Source organism: Macaca nemestrina, chromosome 10 (assembly GCF_043159975.1).
Source record: "Macaca nemestrina isolate mMacNem1 chromosome 10, mMacNem.hap1, whole genome shotgun sequence".
Classification (NCBI taxonomy): domain Eukaryota; kingdom Metazoa; phylum Chordata; class Mammalia; order Primates; family Cercopithecidae; genus Macaca; species Macaca nemestrina.
In genome coordinates this window covers 119,682,998-119,702,831 of record NC_092134.1, presented here as the reverse complement: position 1 = coordinate 119,702,831, position 19,834 = coordinate 119,682,998, and the positions used below count along the sequence as shown (strand labels likewise).

At 40.2% G+C, this 19,834-nt stretch overlaps 1 protein-coding gene across 4 annotated transcripts in view; it reads right to left on the bottom strand.

Annotated features, from left to right (window-relative positions):
- Window positions 1-19,834, bottom strand: part of LOC105492107 (ST8 alpha-N-acetyl-neuraminide alpha-2,8-sialyltransferase 1) — a 144,738-nt gene that overhangs the window by 61,725 nt on the left and 63,179 nt on the right. For 3 of the 4 annotated variants that reach the window (XM_011759007.2, XM_071072072.1, XM_011759006.3), the window contains exon 3: window positions 815-924. The exons of the other annotated variant lie outside the window; for it this stretch is intronic. In XM_011759007.2, the coding sequence (XP_011757309.1) occupies window positions 815-924 (110 nt within the window). The remainder of the gene's footprint in view (window positions 1-814; window positions 925-19,834) is intronic. 4 annotated transcript variants of the gene reach the window in all.

Genomic DNA, 19,834 nt, shown 5'->3' with positions numbered 1-19,834 from the left:
GTTACTTTACACTCTCTCTAGCCAGAGCCCTCCAAGTTGTCACTCCCTGTCCTTCTTCCCTCTCACCCAGATAATCCCAAACCTGTCTTTATCGAATCACTTGCTGTCTTTCCTTCTATGCCTGGCTGGTAAGCATGTCTGGGCAGAATCACCCAGCAGTGCAGGCTGCTGCCACTACAGTTTGGCAGTCTCTGCCCCTGGCTGAATATGTCTCAGCAATTCCTTTTCATCTCCTGCAGGGGCCTCCTGTTTTTCCTGGAACAGATGTGCACATCACCAATCTGCTCAGTCCCTTTACCAAGCATCCTCCTTGTTTGAAATTTACCCCTGTTTCTTTGTTCCAGTTTTCCCACTCACTCAAAGATTTAATCTGTCTTCAAATCCCACTTGCTACTTACGCATGCTTTGGTGACAAACTAAGAATATGGTATAGAATAAAATGAATCCATTAAAACATTTATTCACAGAGAGTTGCCCTTAAGGAAAAGAACAATTTAAAAAGTCAGAATCACCTGGCTGTACAATCTAAAATGAGATGTGAGATTTTCCACTTTCCCCTGTTCCCTTTATTCACAGCAGAGTGGGTATCTCTGTTCCGCCTGAGCCTTCTCGGCTTTGTACTTTCTCGGGGCATGTTCCCTCATTCCCCTTACCTCTCTCCTAAACTCACTTGTCTATGAGCTGGAAGTGAAGCTAAGGAGCGTGCTACAACTGATTAATCACAAGTGACTAGTTTTGAAAAGCCCCAGGGCTTATGGGAGGGGTGGGGAAAAGGAGAGAAGGCAGAGGCCGCGCTGTGGGTGCTCTCTCTTACCGCATGACAAAATTTGCTTCATCTATTTGACGGCCACAGCCACTCTTCTTCAGAATCCCACCATTTCCCACCACCGCGCATTTCTTCAATGGCAGCTGGAATGGGGTTGCCTAGCAACAGAAAACAAGGCGGGTTTTCACTGCAAAGAACACACAACTGCTCACAAAATCATTGTTTACAGCAGACCCTTTGGAGGAATTTGACTGAAGACTGGGTCGAGCAAAAAAGAGCATGTGAAAAGAAAGATGCCAAGAAGTTTGTAAGGAACAAACTCGTCTGTTGCCTTGGAATTTAAAAAGCAAAATTTTAAAAAGCCTCCCTGAAGTGTATTTAAATATAACAACATTTTTTTTTTCATCTCCCATTGGCCATGCACATAGTAGAACGTGTTTGCTAGGGAAAATTAAAAAAAAAAAAAATACAAACTAAACACAGGATTATTTTTAAAGCCATTAAGCTGGAATCAAATGAGCTCCTTTCTCCTCTGTGATTGCAAACTCATTCATTCATACAATCGGCCATTCACTCAACAAATGTTTCTGAATATTTCCTTTGCTAACTGTTGGGGAGAGATACATGCGACAGAAGTCACAGGCCTGAGGGTTCACAGTTCGGGATGTGAGGAGAGAAAGGGATGATGAGAGTGTGAAAATATATACCTAGGTAACAAACTCTATTATAATGCTGAAGTTGCTGCCAAAGAGATACCGACCGAATGTTATGGGGCAATCCACAAGGAAGAAGAAGGTGTTTCTGCTGAGCCAACTCAGGGAAAGCTTTCTCACCTGAGCTGAACCTTAAAGAATATGTAGGATGATGGTTTCCAGCTGCATCCATGTCCCTACAAAGGAAATGAACTCATCCTTTTTTATGGCTGCATAGTATTCCATGGTGTATATGTGCCACATTTTCTTAATCCAGTCTGTCACTGATGGACATTTGGGTTGATTCCAAGTCTTTGCTATTGTGAATAGTGCTGCAATAAACATACGTGTGGCTGTGTCTTTATAGCAGCATGATTTACCTGGACACAGGAAGGGGAACATCACACACTGGGGCCTATTGGGGGGAGGGGGAAGTAGGGAGGAATAGCATTAGGAGATATACCTAACGTAAATGACGAGTTAATGGGTGCAGCACACCAACATGGCACATGTATACATATGTAACAAACCTGCACATTGTGCATATGTACCCTAGAACTTAAAGTATCATAATAATAATAATAATAATAATAATAATAATAAGGAATACGTAGGATTCCTCCAGGCACGGAACGCAGCACAAACAATGGCACAGAAGTATTTGCTGAGAGTAATGCTGTGTTTATGAGCTAATGAACACTCTGGGTGGGTCTGTCTAGAACTTAGGATCCACTAAGGGGCAAGTGGCTTGTGCAGAACCAGATAGCATGTGACCTTCCTTCTGCCAGCACTGAACTGGACTGCAAAGAAAATGTTCAGTGTATCTAAGTGTTCCCTGAAGTGCTATTTATAGAATGAATATGAAAACCCAGCAATAGCCCCTGAAAGTGAAATGCGTCATTCGGTCACTTCTAGCTGGGTCAGCAAGAACTGCCAGGTACAGAATTTCCTGCTTGCTGAAACAACGCAGAGCAGCTGGAGTTCTTTAGGGAAAGACCTTACATATATACAGCTGGCATCAAAAATAACCACCCTAGATGAATCTCAGGCAAATAATATGGGTTATTCCAAAAGAATAAATTCCATAAGTATATGAATATACACTGTAAGGGCCTCATATAGGCAGGAAGTAGTTAAACCAAAAATAAAATTCCAGGTGTTTCTGTATTCATTGGTAGCTGAGGTGGCAACTTAATGCAGCACAAGAAGAGGATTTTAATCCTCTGATTTCTAGTTGTCAAAGGAACAGCCAGAGCTATGGAAATATTGTTGATAAAAATACAGTACTTAAAGTGTAATGTCTAAGCATTTGCCAGCAGAGTTAAGAATTTCCTGCATTACTACACCAGAGACCAGCCCAACAAACATCAGAGCAGATCCAGAGTGGAGGGACAGGCAAGAAATAGAGGAGGGCTTGGAATCAACACTAGAAAAACATCAGTTAAAGCTATAATTTGTTAGGTGAAGATTTAAATGCTTATATTCAAAGTAGCTGTTTGTTTATTCCACAGGTATTTACAAAGTGCCTACTATGCATCAGGCACTGCCCTGGGTGACAGAGACATAAGTAAAAATTCCTGTTCCCACAGAGGTTATATTCTACTGTGGAAAACAGACGATAAGTAAAGATAAATGAGTAAAATGAACAGTGGGTCAGATGGTGACATAAGCTTTGGAAAGGAAGAAAGCATTGCCATGAAAGGATTAGGAGATGCTTTCGGAGAGCAACTGCAATTATTATTATTATTATTATTTTCTTTTGAGACAGACTGTCACCCAGGCTGGAGTACAGTGGCACGATCTCGGCTCATTGCAACCCACACCTCCGGGGTTCAAGTGATTCTCCTGCCTCGGCCTCTTGAGTAGCTAGGATTACGGGTACACGTCACCATGCCCAGCTAATTTTTGTATTTTTTTTTTTTTTTTTTTTTTTTTTTAGTAGAAATGGGGTTTCACTAGGTTGGCTTAGGCTAATCTCAAATTCCTGACCTCAGGTGATCGGCTCACCTCTTCCTCCCAAAGTGCTGGGATTACAGGAGTGAGCCACCACACCTGGCCCCAGGAACGACAATTTTAATAGGGTGATCAGTGAGCAAATTCCTGTAGGAGATGAGGTAGGTGAGCCTCACAGATCTCTGTGGGAACCCCTGGGGCAGAAACCCTAAGGAGAAAACATTCCTGGGATGGGACAGGGGGAGCAAAGAGCCTGTTGTGTCTGGAGATGAAGAAGCGAGGGAGGGAGAAGTAGGAAGGATATCGGAGAGTAGACTAGTAGAGAGGTTGGGGAATACATTCTGAAGGGCCTTGTAGGGTATTGTAAAGACGTAGGTTTTTATTCTAAGATGAGAATCAAGTCAACGTTGGGTGTGCAAAGGAGTGACATTATGACATATTTTGGAGCAATCACTATACTGCTATGCGAACAGGCTGTAGCATGTCATGGGCAGAAAGAGAGAGACCAGATAGGAGTCTTTTGTAAGAGATTTTGGTAACTGTTGAAGCAGAATATGTCCAGAATCTGGCTGCTTCTCACACTACCCTATCACTGTCACTAGGAATAGTGAGAAGTAGCCAGGTTCTGGATATATTCTGGAGACAGCTAACTGGATTTGCTGATACAATGGAAACAGGGCAAGAGAAAAAGAGAGAAATCAAGGATGATGCCAAGAGTTCTGGCTTGAACAACTGTAAAGATAGACTTGCAATTTACCAACATATGGAAGATTACAGGAGGATCAGGTTTCTGGGGAATGATTTGGAGTTCAGTCTTAAATATGTCAAGTGCATGATGTCCTTTAGACACCCAGGTGGCAATGTCAAGTAGGCAAGTGAATATATGACTATGCAGTCAGGGAGTTGGTCTTTCCTGGAGATAGAAAATAGAGAGTGATCAGCATGGGTATTTAAAGTCAGGAGACTGGATGGCAAATGAGTGCAGATGGAAAAGAGAAGAGGTCTAAGAATTGTCCAAGTTAAAAAAAAATAGTGTCTCAAGAAGAAAGGAAAAAAAAATACATCAAATGCTACTGATAGATTAAGTAAGACAAGAGCTGAAAATTGCCACTGGACTTAGCAACAGGAAGGTCACTGGTGACCTTGAAAAATGTAAATTTAGTTCAGTGATAAGAACAAAAACCTGATCTGAGTAAGCTATACATGTACATTTGCATATTTATTTTCATATAGTTTATTTGAAAAATCTGGGTTCACTCATCCTCAACTAATATTTAGTTTGCTTTAGAAAAGCCAACTAAAAATCCCTTTAATTGTTAAAGAGTGGTTCTTGCCTGAACCTATTAGACCGGGAATTCCAGGTTTTCTGTCAGGAATCTGGCCCCAAAACAAACGGGCTTGAAAGCAGCAACCTAGTCCTAGATATAAACATTACCTCCTAACTTCCATACTGTGGAACTATGGAATTGGAAGATAGGCTGTCAAACCCCTCTGTATTCTGCTTCCTGTCCTAGAAGGGATCTAACCTCACACAGGTTTTCATGAAATTATATGAGTTTGTGGATGTCAAGCATCTAACCAAGCCAGTGGCATGGAAGTCCACTCATCTTCCTTCCCTTTTTCATTTCTTTCCTCCTTCTAGCAGATTCTCCCTGGCTTGCTCAAGCCATGAAGTGCCTAGATTTCATGGTTTCTGTAGAACATGGTAAAATAGTAATTTATCACACTACCTTAAAAATTAGTAATAATTTTATTAACAGAAAACTTAGCTATTATATCTATGCACTAGTAAAATACCATCCCCCTAAAGCCCTCAAACAGAAGTCCAGGGGTTTAAAAACAAAGCCATTTTGACTTTTTATTGACAAGCAATTTCATTTCATTTCAATAAATATTTCTTGAGTGCCTGAGTGCACTCTCTGGGCACTTACAATACATCAGTGAACAATAACAGCACACCAAAGCCCATTTACAGACAAAAAACTTAACAGAGAAAATACTATGGATTTTTTAAAAGTAATTGAGATAATACTCTCATTAACACTCAACAGAAGGGCCGGGCGCGGCGGCTCAAGCCTGTAATCCCAGCACTTTGGGAGGCCGAGACGGGCGGATCACAAGGTCAGGAGATCGAGACCACAGTGAAACCCCGTCTCTACTAAAAATACAAAAAAAAAATTAGCCGGGCGCGGTGGCGGGCGCCTGTAGTCCTAGCTACTCAGGAGGCTGAGGCAGGAGAATGGCGTGAACCCAGGAGGCGGAGCTTGCAGTGAGCCGAGATCGCGCCACTGCACTCCAGCCTGGGCAACAGCGTGAGACTCCGTCTCAAAAAAAAAAAAAAAAAAAAAACACTCACAGAATACCTCCTTAATTTCTCAGCTTGGCAATGGTCCATGTTTTCCAGAACGATGTATGAACAAGACGTTTTCCTTTTTGAGTCTACTTATATAGAAAGAAGTTTGGTCATCCATTGCCACATGAATATTATTATTTTAACAGAGAATATTTTTATTAAGGCATTGCATGCTGTCTTTTCAAATGTGTCTCCTTGTACCTATGCAAGAAAATAATCTACTGGATTTGAGAATATAATATACTATAACACTCTTGCTAACTTTAAAAAATCTATTCTAAATGCAAGGATAAATTAGACAGATTAACTATAGTAATGAGCTCAAGCTTTTTTTTTCTTTTTTCTTTTCTTTCTTTTTTCTTCCTTTTTTTTTTTTTTATTTTTTAGACACCGGATCTAGTTCTGTGTCACCCATGCTAGAATACAACGGTGCCATCACTGCTCACTGCAGCCTTGATCTCCCAGGCCCAAGTAATCCTCCTGCCTCAGCCTCCCAAGTAGCTGGAACCATAGGTGCGTGCCACCACACACGGCTATTTTTGTATTTTTTGTAGAGACAAGATTTCACCATGCTGCCCAGGCTGGTCTCGAACTCAGGTTGAAGCAATCTGCTTGTCTCAGCCTCTCAAAGTATTGAGATAAGGCATGAGCAACTGTGCCCAGCCTCAAAGATTTCCTATTCTTTCTCAGCCACTAACCATCCTATGGATCTTTGTCCAAAGTTTTTTTTATCTGTAACTGTTCCATCTGTTAATGGCCATCTTATTAGTGACCATATTATATTAATCATCTGGATTGAGATTCAGATTTGTCAGGCCCCTCAACCCCTCAGTGCCTCATTGGAAACAAGGCATGATAAAAAACCATCTGTTCCATCTTCCAGGACTATTATGAGACTTAAAATAAGGTGAGGCATTGACCATTACCAGGAACCTTTGAAGTCCCATATAAATATATTATATTAATTCATTATTATATACTAACAAAATTGCATTCCTTAGGGGAAAGTTAGTATTTTGGTAGAGCACTGTGATATTTAGTCTATATTTGTGTGAGATATTTTCAATTTCAAATTTATTTTCAATTTTATATAGTTGTTGTCTGTTTTGTTTGTTTGTTTGTTTGTTGTTTGTTTTGAGACAGGGTTTCACTCTGTCCCCAAGGCTGGAGTGCAGTGGTCCAATCACGGCTCACAGCAGCTTCAACCTCCTGGGTTCAAGCAATCCTCCTGCCTCAGCCACCAGAATAGCTGGGGCTATAGGCGCATACCACCATGCCTGGCTAATTTTTATTTTTTGTTTTTTGGTGTTTTTTTGGTAGACACGAGGTTTCACCACGTTACCCAAGCTAATTTATATAGATTTTGAACAAATCAATCTTTTTGGTCATTGGTCCTTTGAGGGTGTATTTGTTTGTTTGTTTATTTGTTTGTTTTGAGACAGAGTCTCATTCTGTCACCCAGGCTGGAGTGCAGTGGTGCAATCTTGGCTCACGGCAACCTCGGCCTCCTGGGTTCAAGCAATTCTCCTGCCTCAGCCTCCTTAGTAGCTGGGATTGCAGGTGCACACCACCACACTCGGGTCTTTATTTTTGTATTTTTAGTAAAGATGGGGTTTCACCATGTTGGCCAGACCTCAGGTGATCTGCCTGCCTCAGCCTCCCAAAGTGCTGAGACTACAGGCGTGAGCTACCGTGCTCAGCCAAGGGTATATTTATTAATACAACTTCTTTTCTTTTTTTTTTTTTTTTTTTGAGACGGAGTCTCGCTCTGTCGCCCAGGCTGGAGTGCAGTGGCGGGATCTTAACTCACTGCAAGCTCCGCCTCCCGGGTTCACGCCATTTTCCTGCCTCAGCCTCCCGAGTAGCTGGGACTACAGGCGCCCGCCACCTCGCCCGGCTAGTTTTTCGTATTTTTTAGTAGAGACGGTGTTTCACCGTGTTAGCCAGGATGGTCTCGATCTCCTGACCTCGTGATCCGCCCGTCTCGGCCTCCCAAAGTGCTGGGATTAGAGGCTTGAGCCACCGCGCCCGGCCTATTAATACAACTTCTATCAAGTCATGACTTTTAATGACATATATGTTTGTAGAAATCATTGCAGGTATCATACCTTTTTTCAACACGTCATATCTGGGCTAAGTACAGATGAGATGATCAACAAATTGTTCAATAATTAGTTATTTAATCACAAAATTTTCCTGGAGCATCTAATCCATTCTCAGCAGTTTCTGGACCTAAAGTGGCATTTCCTTATGTTGTAATGAATATATAAATAAATCTCCAAATTTGAAGAACAAGTGTGAGCCCCATCACTCTAAATATGAACCCAGCAATAAGGCCATTCAGTGCGTTGCTTCTGAGATATCCCTTATCCTCATTTTCCACAGTCTGCATCACTCGTGCCTCTTCTCAAATAGCCCTAATACCTAACTTCCCTGTTCATTCATCACCTTTTCATTGAGCACCTAGTATGGGCCAGGAGCTGTTATGGATGCTGAAAATGTGATGGTGAACAAAATAGACACATACCCCGCTCATGCAGCTTACACGCTAAATAGAAAAACAGAATTTAACAAACATGACAGCAAAGTGCAGAGTGCTATAAGATTAGGAAAAATTTCTCTGAGGAATTAACATTTCAGCTGAGATCTATAGCTTTAGGCATATGAAAGTAGTTGAGATTTCTGGTCTATTAGATATTAGGAAGGTGAAAAAAAAGACAAACAAAAATTAGGATCTTTGGTGTTTTGTAGTATGCATGAGAGTGAAAAGACTTGTTAACTGCCAGCTGCAAACATATTCCTGGCTCACAATATCAATTCTGGAAAAATGCTATTCAAATCTGAAGAATTTAAACCCTGTTTTTTGTGCCTTATGTAAATAGTACTGGAGCATCTCAGAATGGTTTTTATAATTAAGTAAACAAAGCATCATTTACCAGAATCATTTCCAAAGCCCGAATCCCACCTCTTCCTCCTCTCCTTGTGCAATCCACACAAAGCAACAAAGAGCTGGCGAGCTGGGACTCCACCCCCAACCCCAAACAGCAGAGCCAGCACTGACCTCGTCCACTGGCACAAGGAGACTTTACACCTACTCATCTTCCAACCCACAGACACAACTAGATGTCTTGAAAGGATAATTGTGTGACCTCTCGAAGCACATGAGTTAACCACCATAAATCATTAATTGTTGCAGAGTCTGAGCTGGTCTGGGAGGCAGGGCAAAAAGTAGCAAGTGCATGGAGAAAAAGAAAATGTAAACCACTTAGTGGATAGAGAATTGGATGCAACAGTAATTTTCACAGGAATGCACAACATTTTACTAAGAGCACTTCTGATTACAAATTAAGTAACAAGAGCCTTTGCGAGAGGCTGCTTTTGAGGCATGTCTGTAATTTTAAAAATCAGCATCATGCATTGATGTGAAATCAACATCTAAGAATTAAAAAGAAGTTCTTTAAAACCACTAAAGGGCAGAACAAGAGATGGCGGGCAGGCTGCAATGCCCTTACATCCACGTTATAAAAAATAACTAACCTTAAATATAGATTTCTTGAATCCTTTCTGGAGTCTTTTTGAATCTAAAAACTTCAGAATCCCTGAAACAACCAGCTCACCAGGATTCTACCAATAGTGGTGTTCTGTCAGAACTGACCTAAGGCCTGAGCAGATATGAGGAGGCTCCGAGGCTCTGCGGTTTATGAAAATTGAGTGTTAGATTGAATCAGTTTAAGCAGACTAGTGGTCAATTAAATATCTTTAATTTCCTTTTTTTTTTTTTTTTTTTTTTTTTTTGAGACGGAATCTCGCTCTGTTGCCCAGGCTGGAGTGCAGTGGCGGGATCTCAGCTCACTGCAAGCTCCGCCTCCCAGGTTTACGCCATTCTCCTGCCTCAGCCTCCCGAGTAGCTGGGAATACAGACGCCCGTCACCACGCCCGGCTAGTTTTTTTTTTTTTTGTATTTTTTAGTAGAGACGGAATTTCACCGTGTTAGCCAGGATGGTCTCGATCTCCTGACCTCGTGATCCGCCCGTCTCGGCCTCCCAAAGTGCTGGGATTACAGGCTTGAGCCACTGCGCCCGGCCAAATATCTTTAATTTCAACAATTATCTAAGCAACGAACAAATACTCGAAATGTTCTCTAGCTTTTGAAGATGACAACAGGAGTCTCCATGTTTTAAGTTTAATATAGGATATATCAGATTATTATGATCACTCTTACCATACTCCACTGCTTCAATGTAAGTTTCTGAGATGCCCTGAGTAATTTTTCACCTATTTCCTTGTGATCATTCCTCCCCTGGCTTCCTTCTGCCACTCCCTAGTTCCTCTTTTATCTGCAGCCTACATTTGTTGCTTTGTTGCTTTTATATGTTGGGAGGATGCTAAAATTATTGACGAAAACATATTGTTTTAGAAATTTAAAATAATGATACTACCAGAACTAAGTTTTGTTGATTTTGTTACACATTTATGTTTATGTGATACCCTTTTAGCTAAAAGAGTGATGCTTACTTTCACATTTGGCAATATAAAGAAAAATCGGTTTTTTGGTTGGTGGTGGTAAGAGAGTTTTGTTGTTCTTGTTTGTGTGTTTATTTGCCATAGTAATCCCCGCCAAACTTTTCTCTTTGACAGGAAGGGGGAGCAGGTATTCCTTGTCATGTAATTGTGTTTTAAAGCTAGAAAAATTATCCAGCCACTCAGTATTTAGAATTGTGGCACCGAGTGCCACAATTAAGAAGAATCAACAGCAGTGTTAGCTGCAGGTCTCAAACCGTATTGGAAAAGCACAGAGTTTGCTTTGCAAGCCTTCAGAGTGGTCTGAAAGGCTGTCACTACATGCCACCTGCTATCAATCATGATGTCAAAACATATGTTTGCCCTTCTTAATGAAAATCTCAAGTTTTCGACCATAAGAACATCAACTCACACATCTAGTTGCACTCCGACCCATTTCTTTCTATATACCCTCACCCACGTATCCTCCTGAACTCCCACACATAATTATTCTTCACCCACACACATAATTTAATTTCTTGCCCATATGTTAATTATATCCTCAACTTAGGCATCTAAATACACACCCCTGCCTCACATTTAATTATAGCCCCCCTCTTATAAATGTAATTACATCATTCGGCCTCCCACCTAATTATCCCTCCTTAACATATTTAATTGCACTGCCCTGCTTCAGGACCTAATTGCATTCTAACCAGTGCACCAGTCAAGTCCCCAACTCTCCAACAATATTCCTCATACGAACATCTCTTTATTCCTGTACCCCAGTCACTTTATTACCTCAACTAAGGACTGGCAACTTCCCACAAGCGAATTCCTAGCGAGCATGGTGCCCAGCTAAACAAACAAAATAATAACAAGATGCAGCCGAATCAAAAGCAGCTTTGGTTCTTTCCAGCAAGTAAATGAACACGTATTGGCTTTTTCAGTCATTTAACTAGCCCCTTGGAAGTCCAAATTAAAATTTCAGCTGTTTTCTTACTTTGCATACGTAAGCATTTTATGATGAAAATATCTGGAAATTATTTCACTTATTTCAGAGAAAAAAAATACGTCTCATTATAGATATTTAATTATTAAACCCTTTAAAAAATTACACAAAATTTTCCCTGAAGGTATATATTTGTACATGCTAGTTATAGAATATTTGCAGTTGCCCTACCACTCAAGGACTTTTAACAGTTCTCCTATGAAAACAAATTTCCAGAAAGCTGCTGCTAAGATTTGTATTCCCCATTCTATTAATAAAGTTTTGATTTTGTTTATTTTTTTTGAGACGGAGTCTCGCTCTGTCGCCCAGGCTGGAGTGCAATGGCCAGATCTCAGCTCATTGCAAGCTCTGCCTCCCGGGTTCACGCCATTCTCCTGCCTCAGCCTCCCGAGTAGCCTCCCGAGTAGCTGCGACTACAGGTGCCCGCCTCCGCGCCCGGCTAGTTTTTCATATTTTTTAGTAGAGACGGGGTTTCACCATGTTAGCCAGGATGGTCTCGATCTCCTGACCTCGGGATCCGCCCGTCTCGGCCTCCCAAAGTGCTGGGATTACAGGCTTGAGCCGCCGCGCCCGGCCAAAATTGTGATTTCAAAAGGATAACTTCAGTGTTATGCTCTCTACACAGGATGCGTCTTTGGAAATTGAATGATGTGAATATTTATGTAGTGGGTGTTATTTGCCTATTCAAATTTCTTACTCAATCCGTTATAAAAAAATAACATGAAAGCATTCCAAAAAGTGTTTTGTATGTTTCACATATGATCTGTTATTCTGGATACAACTCGTATGGCATCAGTTCATGTGCCCATGCAGCAGATTTATTAAACATTTCATAGTCAAGTCCCAATGAATTGAAATTTCTTACTGATGTTGTTTCTGGAACCATAAGGTGATAAAGACTGTGCCTACACTTTAGGGCAGAGGTTGACCACATTTTGAAAGTCCTCAAAACTGTTTTCTTTTCATGATGGAAAGGGAAGGAAATAATGAAGGGCATGCCCAACATTTCAAAGGTAGTGCCAATCATCTTAGTAGTGGAGCAGAAAATGGAAGCAGCAGCAGCAGGAAGAACTAAGCCTCATGCCATTGCTAGACGTCATATTTGCAATCCCCTCATTGGAAATACCACAGAAAGATTCATTTTCTCCAAATACAGAAAGCACATCTTCATGTTGATGAACATCATCTTGTAGCCTGCCTGCCTGCATCCAGTCCCTGGCTTTAATGTTCCTCTATGACCACTGGCAAGTTATTTAAACGTAGTGCCTTCGTTGTCTCACTTGTAATAATTGTACTGACTTCTTACAGTTGTTGTGAGGATTAAATGACTTATGTCTGGCACAAGGTAAATGATCAATAATTGTTATTTTTATCTTTAAGAGATCAACATTTTCTCAGCAACACAGGCTAGAAATCTCAGAGGCATTTTTGCTCACCTCTCTCTTGATATCTACCTAACACCTCCCTCCGCAGAGGCCCTTCTGTTCTTCTCTTTCCACCCTCATTGTAACTATTGTTTAAAATGGCTTAATGCTATCAATCGGCCTCTAATTCTTGCCTATCATCAGTCCTTCATTCTCATATCCTAATTCTTCTAAAACAAAAGCTAGTGCAAATCACTTTTCTAATTAAAAAAAAAATGTACATTTTCCCTTGCTCACAGACAAAAACATTTGGGATCTTCATTGAAGCAACCATCCAGGACCTCTCAACACCCTAAACTTCCTGTTCATTCTTTTCTACCACCTCGTTATCTATGCATACACCCAGTATTCCCTCCACACCATTTTACGCACCTGTGTTTCCTCAGACATAGCCTGAATTTCCTGTCTCCCTACCTCTCTTAAAGCTGCTTCAATGGCTCGCCCTCACCCCTTCTCCTTACTTTCTCTACTCTATTACTTGCCTTCCAAATTATTTTTCAACCTTAAGACCTATGAAGGGACTGCAAGTATAGGGTCCAATAAAATTCCCTGCAAGTGCAAGGAATGCTAAATAAACTCAAGCAGACAAGAGGCACACTGGAATTCATTTATGCGCCGTGAGTCATGAGATTATGTATTAAAGCTGTGCACGGTGGCCGGCAAATACACATGGAATTGAAACAAATCATTTATTCAATACTTCAGAGACTTCCAAACTTATTACTGTTGCTACGGTTATTTTCTTTGCTTCAGAATGGAAGCCTTTATTGTTTCTCAGACAAGGTTATACCAGAAAACCCCTATTTTAAAAAAAAAAAAAAAAAAAAAAAAGAACAAAATATAGGCTAGGCACGGCGGCTCACATCTGTAATTCCAGAACTTCAGAAGGCTGAGGCATGAGGATTGCTTGAGCCAGGAGTTTGAGACCAGCCTGGGCAACATAGTGAGACTCTGTCTCTACTAAAAAATAATATATTTTTTAATTAGCCCAGCATCGTGGCATGGACATGTAGTCCCAGCTACTTGGGAGGCTGAGGCGGGAGGATCTCTTGAACCTGGGAGTTGAAGGCTGCAGTGAGCTATGATTGTGTCACTGCATTCCAGCCTGGGTGACAGAGTCAGACACTGTCTCTTGAAAAAATGTGTGCACACATATGCACACCCACACACACACAAAAGTGTATATATATACACACACACACACTCTCACACACACACACATATACACAAAAGAGAAGATGAGGTAAAGTGGGCACTCTTCCCTAATTTCTTGGTCTCTCTATTTCTGTAAGTGACACTTAGACACCCCAAGGAATTTGATGGTGTAGAAAACCATGAGTACAATCCAACTCCATTTTTTCAGAAATGAAGAACTACAAATACCAAGCAAGTTTCAGTTAAGAACCTTTGGCAAGTATTTATTGAGTGCCAGCTAACCATATACCAGTCACTGTGTGAGATGCTGGGTCAGCAACTGTGAGCTTCAGTTCAGTATTTGCTACACTAAAAGGTGGTATAAATTAGGGCATCCATGTTGTTTTCAACTATAAATAGTGTGCAGTTACTCAGTAATGCAGCCTACTGCTAAACTGTTAATCCAATTTAACTGATTAGGCACCTGAACTAGCAGGACCAGGATCAATTTGCCTGCTAATTAACTATTATTTGCATTTTTTGAAAAAAGATAAATAAACCAAGCAGAGAATATTCTTTTTGGGAATAACTGGCTGCTGCTGATGTTTTATTTCCCCAATTTAATAAAATGTATCTGCCATCCTTTCTTACTGGTAAAAAGGAAAAGAAGTGATTTCCAGAGCATCCCTCTCTTCCCAGTATTCCTCCCTTAATTATCTTGCAGGACTGTGCATACAAGCATCCAATCAGCTGAGTTTTGCAGCCTCTAAATTGCCTTCCCACATTCCTACCTTTTCTTATTTCTCCTGACTTGCTCGGCTTATCTTCCACCCCTTTTTCTCAGTGTAATTCGCATATTTCAGAGTCACATGGAATTCATATTATAGATGCATGTTCTCGGTCCACTTCAGCCCTCTAGAAATAGGATCTCTGGGTACAGCTTAGGAATCTGAAGTTGCCCTACACGATACAATTCACATGCATAGTGATGTTTGTGACCCACCGGATCTGCCAACTCTCAGATATGACCTGAGGTCTTCCTTCCCTAAAACCTTCCCTGACCTATGTCATCTTCTAGGATTGGCATGCACATCCTGCCCACTCCCATAGAAACACCTACTGCACTTACCGTCAGTCTCACTAAGCAGACATTCTAGGCCCTTGGCACTGGGTAACACTTGACTAGCTACCGTTGTGTACACCCATCTTCCACAACAGAGAATAAGCCCCTCAAGGACATAAACCACAACTTTGTAACTCTTAGTGTCCGCAGAGCCTACCACATAAGTATACAGATGTTATCATTGATTAATTGATTTAATCCAGCCCCAGACTTTCTGGAGAAATGCCAAGAATCTAAGCAAATTGAGCAAATTTGTTCCCCTTTTCAGACCACTGACAGAAAGGTTAAGGAAATTGCTAAATGATACACAGATGAGATTTTTAGATTATTTTAAAGTCTAGCACACCAGAGGCGCAAAATGAAATGCCTACACAATTCAAGCAGGTGACATAAACGAGTGGAAAGAAGGCAGTAGGAAGTGCTAGAGACTGTGGCAAACAAAGGGCACATGGCCAAATGTATTAGTCTGTTTTCACACTACCAATAAAGACATACCTGAGAGTGGGTAATTTATAAAGAAAGAGGTTTAATTGACTAACAGTTCAGCATGGCCGGGGAAGCCTTAGGAAATAATCGTGGCAGAAGGGGAAGCAAACACATCCTTTCTCATGTGGCAGCAGCAAGGAGAAGTGCAGAGCGAAGTCAAGGGGAGGGGGGAAGCCCGTCATAAACTCATCAAATCTCGTGAGAACTCACTATGATGAGAACAGCATGAGGGTAACCACCCCCATGATTAAATTACATCCCACCTGCTCCCTCCCTTACATGTGGGGATTATGGGAACTACAGTTGAAGATGGGAGTTGGGTGGGGACACAGCCAACCCAAAACCATATCACCAAAGCAACAGGATAAGGAGCTGCTCATTCCCTACTCATGGACTTGGGAGCCAGGACTGCCAGATAATTCTGATTTTTTTCCAAGTGATACTAAAAATCCAGGTGTTAATGTAAAAGCTCCTAGTTTTTAAAAGTTGGCATATAGTTCAGATGAGTTTTTTTAAAGTAAAGCCAAAATTTGAAGGCCAGATTTGTCTTAACTGGTAGCCAATTTTCATATCCTACTATAGACCCAGGCAGGGCCCTAGCATACTTAATAAATATATTTATTCCAAGAGTAGGCAGTTAGAGAAGAGTGCATATCTTAAATTATTTCAAAAGATGCAGTAGGAAAATACATGCTTTAGGGAAATTTAGCCAAAGATTGGGAAAGACTCCTTTCTCCGTGCCAGATTTAAATGAAATACAGGGTTTTTTTTTTTTTTTTTTTAATAAGGCAGTTACTGAAAAATTCAGGATTCTAACTGACAAAGAGAAGTCCAAAAGTTTCTAAAAGTCTCCCTTGCTTCTTTTCAAAATAACATTAAGTAATATTTTTATATTACCTGCAGTGATTTCTCAGCTCTCTGTTGCTTGGATTTCCCATCCTTTTTTTTTTTTTTTTTTTTTTTAAACGGAGTCTCGCTCTGTTGCCCAGGCTGGAGTGCAGTGGCGCGATCTTGGCTCACTGCAAGCTCCGCCTCCTGGGTTCACGCCATTCTCCTGCCTCAGCCTCCCGAGTAGCTGGGACTACAGGCGCCCACCACCATGCCCCGCTAATTTTTTGTATTTTTATAGAGACGGGTCACCATGTTAGCCAGGATGGTCTCGATCTCCTGACCTCGTGATCTGCCCGTCTCGGCCTCCCAAAGTGCTGGGATTACAGGCATGAGCCATCATGCCCAGCCTGGACTTCCCATCCTAAATGGCTTATTTTCTAACCAAAAGGGGATCAGATGATCCCATATGAATACTATTGTAATGTGTATGTTTATTTAACAAGATATTATGGATAACTTTCCATCATGATTTTAATATCAACAGGGTATTTAACTGTAGAGGTGGTTCATACTTTAACTGATTCCTTAATGTTGAATATTTTAGGTCTTTCCCAATTTTTCACTGTGGTAAACAATACTGTTATAAACATCTTTGAATTGTGGCAGAGCTAAGAAGCTAGCTGAGAAAGGGGAGTATCAGCCCACTGTATTCTCTTCTTTTATATGGACAATAAAGTTTGCTTAATTGTATGTAAAACACCTCACATGGAGTCTTGAAGAGACAGAACCCCCTTTCAACATGTTCACCATCACTAACCCATTCCACACAGAGGTCCTCCTGCTGTTACTTATCTGATATGTACAGCCTGGAGCAGTTATACAGTTAATTCTTTAAGATAAATGCTTAAATATGGAATTGCTAGGTTTAAACAATTTGGACTGCATTACAGAAATTAGCAACTGAGTAAGTGTCCATCTGTTTCCATAAGAAAAACAAAATGGGACTCTCCTTATACACTATTATAGGTATTTCAGACGTATCAGGAGAGAGACTTCATTAGGTTGTAATCATTTTGTAGCATATTACTTAACTTGAAAGGAAATGCGGTGCAATTTAAACAGCTAAATTTGCAGATGTTAGCTTAACTTCAACAGGCCTCAGTTTGAATCTTGACTTGAAATCACAGCATGGAACCAGTGTCTAGCTGGGAAATCCCAGGCAGGACACTTTTGGCTAAGCCTCAATTTCTGCATGTAAAATGGAGACAATAATATCAGCATCATATGTTGGGATTATCAGATAATGCATGCAAAACATTTAGCAAAGAGACTAGCACATAGTTAATCTTCAACAAACTACAGTTGTAGAGTGTATCCACAAAATTGAATCAAATTGTGAAACTATAACCAACCTACTCTTAGGTAGGTTTTCTCTAATACATTTGAGTTTTATTAATGTTTCCTATGCACTTTCCTTAAGGTGTCACATTTTGGGGAATTGAGTTAATTTGTTTAAATTAACTTACTTATTATTTCCAATTTAAAATTAAATACTGAATTAAAACAAAAATATGTTCAATATAATTTTTTCCTCTAAATAGATATAATCTATTTCAAATAAGCAACTTTTACGTGGACCTAGAGTGTGGAATGATAGACAATGGAGACTCAGAAAGGTAAAGGGGTGAGAGGGGCCTGGATAATGAGAAATTATTTAATGAAGACCCTGTATGTGATTCTGGTGATGGATACACTAAAAGCTCTGACTTCACCGCTACGCAATATATCCATGAAACAAAATCATACTTGTACCCCTAAATGTACACAAATTTTAAAAATAGGAACAAAAAGAAAATTGAAATTTGAAAAGAAGAATTTTTGTAGGAGTCGTAAACAGTTGACATTAATTGCTTTATTTGTACAGGTGGTCACAGATTCATAATTAGTAAATGCAAATATACTAAAAGTTCATCAAAATATGCCTTTTTTCCCCTATGTATTTGGCCATGCTTGCATCTACCGTGTCACTTTCAATCGTGGCAGCCTTTTACATGAGGTAGGTAGTTTATGTCTACAGTTCCCACAGGCACACAGATTTCCTTTTTCTTTCCAATAGGAGCCTCAAGAAAATGAAGCTTTGGTTGTTTCATCAGCAGTGGCTTTGATGAAACTTTTGGCTCACATATCCATTAACTGACTCAGTAAGAAAACATCTGCATTAACAGGATGATTTTCAAGGCTGGAATGACTTTCTTGTAAGTGTACTAAACAGAATGCCAAGCCCACAGGAAGCACTGGCAATAAAAAGTTTGGGGTTGGCCAATTTAATCCTCAATGCTTCTCAAGCACAACTTAATTGAGGAAAACTTCACAGACAGATGGAACAACAGCATATATAAACTCTATATGAATATACATAACATATCTAAATCATTCCTCAGTCATCTTCTAACTGTCCAGGTCATGGAGAATAAAATGGTTATATACACAATTACAGCATCAGAGGATTCTGCCACTTCCAATGTACTTTGTGATGGGTACTGAACCTTTCTTAGCCTCAGCTTCCTCATCTATAAAATGGGGTGAAGGGAATCGTAAGAAATTACCTCTTTATTGAAAGAATTAAATAAAATGATAATTATAAAAAGTGCCAGGTCTGGAACTTAGAAATCATTCAGTCAATATGCGCTATTAACAGCTGTAAAATATGAGAGCACCAATCATTACATTGCTCTGTGGCTTCCCTGCTCCACGTAATTATTCTGATGTTCTGTGCCCTACACCAGCCCTTCCTGTCCCCTTGTTCTCTGCATCTCTCCACTGTTCTTAGATCTCTCAATCATGTGCAAAAGTGAAAGGAAATTTCTATATATCAAGATCCCCATGGTATGACATAACCTAAAATATGAAATTTATATTTCCTTCAAGTATTCTCTTTTTAAAGACATGACATAATCTATGACATTTTATTACCATTATTTTTATTCATATGATAACACTTTGCCTTTTCCCCCAAAGGTTTCCTGGACCTTACTTCATCTATCTTACATCTTATAAATCCTTACCACTGAATGCTTATTTTCCTAAGCCCAAATCTTTATCTTCTAAGTCCTTTCTTGCCCCTATTTGTTCATGATGCAATAAAAGGTCAGCAATGAAATTATAAAATGCCTTAAGTGAATGTTTTAAGTGAATGACTATAATTTACTTTTTAATTTTTGACCTGTTATGGTCTCACTTTCGAATATTGCAGAGAGCACTTTGCTGCTTGTTTTACAGGGCCATTTCCTTGAAATGTGATTACAAGCTGAAAGAGAAGTCCTAGGCGATTACTTAATGTATGTCCTTTACTAATTCCAAGGACAGTCAAAAAGTTTTCAACTCAAAGGATGATTGTTCAAACTGCCCACACCAACCAAGGTTTAGTGTTCATAATCTGGATGAAACCATTTTCTTGTTTAGAGTTCAAGGGATTAAAAAATTATTACTGTCTCTGGCAAGAGGTTGTTTGGGAGCTATATCGGCTGGCTTGTTTCCTAAACATATTGGCTCCACAGTGC